Raw genomic sequence first — 9,244 nt, 5'->3', positions numbered from 1 at the left:
ACCCTACGTCCCACAGACCAATAGACAATCACAGAGTCATGCCAACACTATGCACAGAACACGGCGAGTGACCCGCCATGGAACGCTGAAGTACATAGCATGGGCAGAGTCATCGAACACTGAAGTCCGAAGAAACAAGGCAAGAAAAGCCCATTAACCACACCTACTGAAAATCTTAATTCTCTGCGTAGACCTCTAAAAACACTAAACAAACACAATTACATTTCTGCATAGCATTCTGCACGCACTTCACTACAACGCAACAAGACAAACCACACAATCTCATGCACAACAGCCCGTGGGAGTCTAACGATCTGAAAGTCACACCCATGCTCAGAGAACGGTGTTAACCGAACTGAAGCTGTCAACAGGACATCACAACTCTCGCTCTACATTTTCCCCACTATACCCTACCAACCCATCCCACCCCTTACCTTTAAGATCTGCCAGGGGACCACTCCGGTGTGATAGTGCACGGTATAAATGTCCTTTAACATTAACATATGAATAAGTAATTTTTACCTATTTTTGCAACATGTTTTCTTTTCCATGGTTACACCATTAGGCGATGCTGTGATGTTTGTTAGGTACGCCTTTCAAATTTCCCTGCACTGGTGACACACAGAGTTTATCACAGAGAATTTTGGCACAGCACAAAGATGGCCTGTGCTGCCACTCATCCTTCTTTGGCCAGCATAAGGGAATCCATCAAAGCCCAGAGGAAGGAAGAGATTAGTCATTTGTAGGGGGATTGTGAATGCTTAACCTGACGTATTTGTATCCATGGCTCTAGATTGCTTCGAGTATGTTCTTAGTTAACTGTCCATAGAAGCCATGGGCCTCTAACAGAGTTCTTAACCAATCCCATCTAATTGGATAATCATCTATTTTGGGGATGCTCTGTATATCCTCGCCGTCCCCAGGTTCACCCATCCACACAGCGCTATGCTTTTGAGTATGATTTCATGTTTGAATGTGCCCCAGTGGCTACACACACATTGCTGACTGGCTGTAGATAGTTTTCATAATTCACAAGTGAATAGAAGAGTAGGATGCTGGGTATCTACTCAACTACTGTATTGCTAATATTTGGAACTTTAAACTGGTTGGCTATTATTTTTAATACTCATTATCGCTACATGATAATATATGTACACAAATGTTAAACAAGACAGCAAGAGCATTCTAAACATGTTTTAATCAGAATAAAAAACACTAAATTGCAAGTGCAACTAGTTCTTTGTTTAGTGATATATTATACATGGAAGATATAGTGATAACATTAAATGTTTATGCTACACACAAGGGTAGGAAGCATTGGTTCCTGGGTACTCTATAGGTACACACAAACAACAATATTTCTGTTCACCAATAGTAAGCTAGTCAGGTGTACCAACATGTGACCAGGGAGACCTTCCTTTAGTCCCTTACCGATAAACTTTGCCGTTCTATTCAAACACAATTTAGCAAAACATTGCTCACAATTCCTTTTTATAGTTGGGCACCACATGTGTGAATACATGTAGGAAGAAAAAATGCATTTTAATGTGGAGACAAATGCGAAACAAAGTTGAAAGCATTTCAGACGAAAAAAGGTACTTCGTCAGGGACATTATCCGTCGCTGTTAAAACGCCACCCGAAATTGTCAACACAAAACGTATTTCCAAAGGAGCCCCCTTGAGAACAGTGTACATTTCATGTCCACGCCCACTTAATGAACACGCTCATGTATGTAAGCTAGTCACGTGCTCGTGTGTGGTAGTTTCCCCTGCACTAAGTGCAGAGATTCAACTCTCTCCAGAGACCTCGTGAAAAGATCCAGCACAAGGATCATAAGTGTGAATACAAGTTTAAGAAAACTTGGGGACAATTCTTGGGGTATAACCCCAAACACATTCGCATTCCACTGTTAAATACTAACCAGCAGCAGTTTATGTGCTAATTTGTTGTACTTTTCACTATGCATATTCTGCCTCTCATCGTCTTTTCTGTAGTAATTCTAATTTAATTTGAAAAAATACACAATTTTTAGTAAAATATGTTGTTTTTCTTCCCTCAGGGTAGCATCACCTGCATTCATTCTGAGCCAGGAATTGCTGGGATCAAGTCCCTCGCGCAGTGCAGGAGAGCACTCAGGCTTTTCTGCTCAACACCTCCATCTAATCCTCCCATTCCACATCCCCCCCATCCTGGCATGTAGCCCCACCTACCCTCCTGGTGTTTCTCTTTGCTGTGTGCATGATTCAAATTACAATAAAACTGAACATAATGTTCTGTATGTTATGAAAGAACGAGTCAGCTGCCTTTCGGGGGAAAACACATATTCAAAGGGTTAAAACACTTGCCACACTCCAGGCATTTGAGGGACCTTTTTCACAGAATGGGTCCTCTGATGCCTGCTCAGCACTGAGGAGTGTCTGAAGCTGAACTTGCACTCTGCAAGCTCATAGGGTATGGCAGCTCTGATGCCTCCTTCACAGTTGAGATTTCATGGCAGGTGTTTTTGCACTCTGCACCCCTGGGTCTTCTCCCATGTATGGCCCTTTGATGGAATATGAGAGGATTCACAGAATCTTCACTTGCACTGTGTGGGTGCTCTGATGCCTACTCAGAGCTGAGGAGTGGGTGAAGCTTTTCTTGCACTCTGTGCATCCATAGGGATTCTCTCCAGTATGGATCCTCTGGTGTCTGCTTAGAGTAGAGGAGTGCCTATATGTTTTCTTGCACACTGTGCATTCATAAGGCTTCTCTCCAGTATGGATTATGAGATGTTTGGTCAGATCTGAATTCATAGTGAAGCTTTTATCACACTCCGTGCACTGGTAAGGTCGCTCCCCAGTATGGATCTTCTGATGGCGGTACAGAATTGATCTCAGAGTGAAGCTTTTTCCACACTCCATACACTGGTAGGGTCGTTCCCCAGTATGGCTCTTCTGATGCACGTATAGATTTGAGCTCCTTATGAAGCTTTTCTCACATTGCGTACATCGGTATGGTCGTTCCCCTGTATGGGTCCTCTGATGCTGGTATAAATGCGAGGGTTTTGTGTAGCTTTTATCACACTCTGTACACTTATAGGGTCTCAGAATTATGTGGGATTTCTTGTGTGCCATTAGACCTGTCCTGTTATGGAACCTCTTCCCACATACACTGCAGGTAAATGCTTTACTCTTCTTGTGGACCCTCATATGTATCATGAGTTCGGAGTGCTCAATAAAGATCTGATCACAGTACGTGCATCTTCTGGGGTTCATTTGCAGGCTCTTGGTTTGGGTTCCATTTTCTGTTGAGGGAAGCAGATGTGCAAGTTATAAAAGATCTGGGGTAGAGCTGCGAATACTTGATCCCATTTCCTTCATACATTTAGTATTTTTTTAAGTATTGGTTATTTATATGGCGCTTATACAACAAAACAGTGTTTCAAAGCGCTGCAAGACAAGCAAATAAACAGTGGAAAAGACAATGAATAAATAATAAAACAAACAGCTGTCCTACTAGGCCTTTGTGACATTCAGAGCGTGGAAGTGCAGAGAAAAAGAAGGGGTGAGGGGTGTGGGTGTAAGTGCTAAAAAAAAAAAAGGGTGGAGAAAGAAGAGGAGGAGGGGAGCTTGAAGAGTTGTGCGTCATCTGCGTAGCACAGGAAATGAGAAGTGAAGGCAATCAGAGGTAGATACTGAAAAGCCAAGGTGAGAGGATAGAGCCCTGGGGAACACTGATGTAGAGAGAGTGGTGGAGGAGAAGTAGCCTAGTAGCACCTGGGAGGGGCGGTCAGTGGTGAAGGAGGATAACCAATTTAGTGCCCGGACTGAGATACCAAGGGTATCTTGGAGCCACTTTATATTTATAATTGGTTATTTACAACGCGTTTAAAACCCAGAGGTTTCTAAGCTCAGACCCGGGGATCAGACCTGTGTTGCTCCGCAACGTTTTGCTTCCAAGGCGAGCATGTTGCCCATAAGCTATCCTCCCAGGCTCTGAGGATAGGAGGCTATGAGGATAGAGTGGTTGACCATGTCAAAGGCAGAAGAGAAAGTCAAGAAAAATGAGAATAGCGGGAGAGTTAGAGTCAAGATTTGCAAGGTGTTCAGGAGAGCAGTTTCTGTGCTCATCTGGACGCTCGGAATCCAGATTGACGGTCATGTAAACAACCAACAAGCTCAGTGTATTGGGTCAGTTGGGGGAACACCAACTTCTCCAGGAGTTTCCCACGGAAGGGTGTAGCAGAGATAGGGCGGTAATTGGGCGGACACGCGGGTCGGCAGAAGGCTTTTTAAGGAGGGGGCCCACAAGGGAGTGCTTTAGATAGGAAGGGAAAGAGCCAGAGGGCAAACGCGGTTGCAGAAGTCAGCAAAAGCCAGTGCGAGGGAGATGTTGTCCTTAAAGGTTCTGGAAGAACAGGGAGACACTTGTTTGGAAGAGACCTTCACGGAGCAAACTACTCTAGAGACATCATCCATAGTGATAGGCGAGAAGGAGGAGAGAGTAGGTGAGGGTTGGGGGGACCAAGGGAGGCAGGGGAACAGGGAGAGGAGTAGAGGAGGGGGAAGAGGCGAGAGCGGTCAGAATATCCTGAGTTTTAGAGGCAAAGTGGGTGGGCCGTGCAGTACAGAGGGCCTGAGAAGGAAGAGGGGAAGGAGAGACTGCAGATGGATTGGCTAGTTCCTTGCAGATTTTTAAGAGTTCAGCCGTGTTGTTAGTCCCTCCAGAGAATGCCAAGAGCGCCAATCTACACCTTGCTATTACTAACAAAGACAGAGTCCGTAGGAGAGTCAATGGGGGAGGGGGTGAGAAGAGGTGAAGGTGGAGGCAAACACAGCAAGTGATACTAATTTCATCGGTCGATTGACTGCGAAGGAGCCTGGCAGTGCTGGAGGACTCAGTCAGAGGGCTGAGAGATCCCAAGTGAGAAGAGAGGAGGGAGTGGTCAGACCAGGAGAGGGGTAGTGAGAGTGTTGAGAGAAAAGGAAGATCAGCAGGGACGTAGGCATCAAGAGTGTGTCCGGCATAGTGGGTAGGGCCCTAAGGAAGAATAGTGAAGGAGAGAGGTAGAGAGATCACAGAAGAGTGTGGAGGCATGGACAGTGGAGTCAAGGTGGATGTTGAAGTCGCCAAGGAGGAGTTTAGAGGAATAAGTCAGAAGAGAGGAGGTAAAGGCAGCCCATTCCGAGAGGAAGAGAGAGAGAGGTCCAGGGGCCGGCCTGTAGATAGTAGCAAGGGTGAGAGTGAAGGGGAGACACCAAGCTTGCAGACAAGGCTTTCGAAAGAGAAACTGGGCTGAATGGGTATGATGGAGACAGGGACCCACTCAGGGAAGATCAGGGCTACGCCACCACAAGGTCAAAAGGGCTGAGTGTTGGAGAGGATCTTGTAGCTGTCATGGAGGAGTGAGTGAAATGCAGTGACAGAGTTGACATTGAACCACGTCTCGGTGAGAGAGAGGACTTCGGGATCAAAGTCTTCAAGAAGGAAGCAGATATCCGAAGAGTGTTTGACAGCAGATCGAGCATTTAGGGTGGCTAAGTGTAGCCGGTCACCACCTTTCAAGCATTTCCAAGGAGGGGTACAGGGTGTAAAAGAGGAGAAGGGAGAGAGGAAGGAGGAGTTGCAGGAGAAGGTAGGAAGTTGATGAGGGCTGGCAGGCACCAGTCGAAGAGAAAAAGATTGGGTTGAGGACCCTGTGCCATGACATTGCCATTGTAATAGACGTAAAGGATGTACCTATATGATGCGACGTGCGTTAAGAGTACTTCCCATCTAGTGCCACCATTAATGGATGAGGAGGAAAAAGGGGAGAAGCGAGAGATCAGACGGGGAGCCCACAAGCCTTGAGAGGGGACAGAGAAGATATCAGTGAGTCTGTCTGGAGGTAGCACTAACATAGGTGTCAGCAATGGGCAGGCCAGGATTAGAGGCCAAGAGTTATTTTTTTAAAAAAAAATTCTTCCAGTCTTTTTTCGGGGGATAGGGGGGGAGAGAAAGGTTAGGTGGTATAGTAACAGTTAGAATAAACGGGAGGGATAGCGAGTGCCATTGAGGTGGGGGAAGGAGGGAAGGTTGGAGAGGCTGCACAAGGCACGGGTAAACTCATCAGGCAGCCAGGCAGCCGAGGGAGGCAGTCAGATGCACATATGTAGGCACGCCTAAATTAGAATTTTCAAAGAAGCACTTAAATGCAACAAAATGGAAGATGCACAGATGTAGGCACACTTTAGAGACAGAGCCTACAGCAGGTCAGCAAGCAATGCAAGAGTGGCATCAAGGTTTGAGTAACAAGCCATTATGTGAGAGGCAGCATTTGGCTGGACGTGTAAGGTGGCACATAGTCAGCAGATAGGGTAAGCATGTAAAGATAGTGGCAGAGGTAAATGACAAAAAGGGGTTAGAAGAGAGCGTGGCTTTGGGGACTTATGATGGAGGTTTGTATAAGCCAGGTGGTTACCACAGAGGGCCGCAATGGACATGACCATTTGTGAAGTCAAGTCAGGAGTGCGGGCACAGTACATGGCCAGTAGGTTGTATCTGGTAGGGCATGGTGAGCCTATATAAGCTTGAAGGGTAGACAGTAGCCTGAGCAGCAATAGCGGAGCAAGGTGTAGGGCGCTTACCAGATGTTCAGGCTCAGTTGCATAGAAAGCCGTTCTCAGGGTCCTCCAGGGCCAGACAGGGCCAGACAGGGAGGGACCAGGGCCTTCGATGAGGCCCTTTGAGGGGGCTGGCGAACGCCTGCCAGCTCTGGGGGCTTTTGCAGAAAACCAAAATGGCCAGCCAATCGGGCAAGGCCGGCAGAGGCTGCAGAGATCAACTGATTGCTTCTGCCTCGGATGACGGCCATGATACTAATAAGGCCAACTGCCTCCTGCTCGTGGTGAGGGGCAGATGAAAGGTGCTGCCAAGATGAGGTGAAGAGCATGAACATGAGGAGAGGGGAGAGTCTAACGGAATCCATTTGTCCCGTGTCCACCAGATTCCATTCAGCCAAAGAAATACAATGTTGGCACCTGAACAGCAATCATAGATTTACACTCTACAACAAATACTAATAAAATTATCTCTGGTGAGCATTGTTCTGTCCAGAGCATTGAAATAAATAAATTATAATTATTGGGCAAATTCTACAATTTTTTAAAATCATAATAATCACCATATTCTGCTTTACAAATCATTGCATTGTCGGATAAATTGGGAAGACCTTAGTATAAATCCCACTTATAATGCAGAATTTATCACAGAAAATTAATTGAAGAAAATACGGTTAAAAATGTTTAAATGGTTGAGGTATTTTGGAGAGAAGTCCTTGACCGAATGGAGTTAGTTATGAACGCTGATGTTTCAAGATACCTCAAACACACATTATTATGTTTAAGTGGGTGCAGTGCGGGAGCAAACTTTTACATGAAAATGTGGACTGTCAGTTGGTAGTTGCGCAAAAAAATAAAAAAAGTATGGAAAATGCCTCATTTAGACACTTGGCTAAATGAGTTGATAATACTGCCTGCCTATGAGAAAGTCATGTTTAAGAAAAAAGATTGTTCTGATGACTGCCAATCTCTGGACTTCCTTTAATGACTTCTACAGGTGATTCTAGTTTGGCTTGGGTAACTGTGATGCTGATCTTCTATGGTTTGCACAATAGCTTTAGAGTATGACATGCATTACTTACCGTAAAAGCATTTCTGATGGTTGTATCTGCTTAGATTCACATGCTGTGCATATGGTCTGACATCCAGTGGTAACCGCGGAGTATTGCATCTTGTCTTTCGGGGACCGAAAGGGGACGTCGGCATAGGCGTGTCTGAAACACTATCCCTATAGTGACGTGTGTAGTACCCAAAATCCCTCACGCGCCGAGGTTCCTCCGATTGTATTTTTTCTGCCATGAGGGAGCCCAAGGCTATATTGAGTGAGTACATGAAGAAAGAAAGCGGGGAGGCAGGGAGGGCGCATGTGAATCTAAGCAGATACAATCATCAGAAATGCTTTTACGGTAAGTAATGCATTTCTTCTGATGTTTGTTAATCTGCTTAGAATCACATGCTGTGCATAGACTAGCGAGCAGTACCCGGAGTTGGAGGTGGGTTGTGAGAAGGAACAGTAGAAAAAAGATGTCTTAATACTGCTTGTCCCACCTGAGAATCATACCTAGAATGAGTGTCTAGGCAATAGTGTTTTATAAAGGTGTGTACAGAACTCCAGGTTGCCGCTTTGCAAATGGACTCTAGGGGAACATTTGCAATGAATGCTATGGATGCCCCAGTGTCTCGAGTAGAATGTGCTCTAGGCTTGAAGGGCAGTTCTCTCTTTGCAAGAGTGTAACATAGTGTGATGCATTTGACAATCCACCTTGATATTGCTGATTTAAAGACAGGGTCCCCTTCTCTACCAGCTGCCACTGAAACAAAGAATTGTTTAGTTTTCCTCAGTGGTTTAGTTCTGTCCATGTAGAACATGATTGCCCTGCGCACATCTAGTATGTGAAGGCTTCTTTCGGCCATGTTAGTAGGTCTCTGGAAGAACGTGGGTAGTTCGATTGACTGGTTCACATGGAACTTCGAAATAAATTTTGGCGCAAATCTGGGATGTGTGCGCAGAATTACCTTACCTTTGTGGACTGTAACAAAGGGGTCCAAAACTGAGAGGGCCTGTAGTTCGCCAACTCTTCTGATAGAAGTGATAGCTACTAGAAAGGCTGCCTTATAGGTCAGGTCTTTCAGAATAGCTTTATGCATAGGCTCAAAAGGGGGTCCCATGAGCCTAGTTAAAACCACATTTAGATCCCACCCAGGGGCTGGGTGAGTGATGGGGGCATACATTCTTTTAACCCCTTCCATGAAGGCTTTAATCACAGGTATCTTCCACCACGACACCTTCTGCTGTGACTTGGTGTAGGCTGACAACGCAGCTAGGTGAACCTTTAAGGAATTGAAGACTAACCCAGAGTCCAACAGATGGGTTAGATATAACACAATGTGTGAAGGCGAGCAATCGGTGGGATTGATGCCTTGGAACTGCACCCGATGACAAAACGTTTCCATTTGCTGGCATAGCAATAATGTGGGTTAGGCTTTCTTGCCTCCCTCAGTATGTCCATGCATCTTTGAGGGAGTTGCAGATGTCCAAACTCTATGACCTCAGGAGCCAGGCTGCTAAGTTCAGAGTTTGTGGGCATGGGTGCAGAGTCTCCCCCCTGTCCTGAGACAACATGTTGTACGGGCAGGGCAGCTTGACTGGTGGGGAGAGGGACAT

At 45.8% G+C, this 9,244-nt stretch overlaps 1 protein-coding gene across 1 annotated transcript in view; it reads right to left on the bottom strand.

Moving 5' to 3' along the window:
• Window positions 1-1,179: 1,179 nt before the first annotated feature.
• The window catches only part of LOC138489472 (zinc finger protein 586-like), a 155,028-nt gene continuing 146,963 nt past the window's right edge, over window positions 1,180-9,244 (bottom strand). Inside the window, exon 7 of the mRNA XM_069617208.1 lies at window positions 1,180-3,284. Within this exon, the coding sequence (XP_069473309.1) occupies window positions 2,566-3,284 (719 nt within the window). The 3' untranslated portion in view covers window positions 1,180-2,565. The remainder of the gene's footprint in view (window positions 3,285-9,244) is intronic.

The sequence above is a fragment of the Ambystoma mexicanum genome, chromosome 9 (genome assembly GCF_040938575.1).
Source record: "Ambystoma mexicanum isolate Mex_15411 chromosome 9, UKY_AmexF1_1, whole genome shotgun sequence".
Lineage (NCBI taxonomy): Eukaryota > Metazoa > Chordata > Amphibia > Caudata > Ambystomatidae > Ambystoma > Ambystoma mexicanum.
Note: the sequence above shows the minus strand (reverse complement) of the source record. Positions and strands in the feature narration are given on the sequence as shown.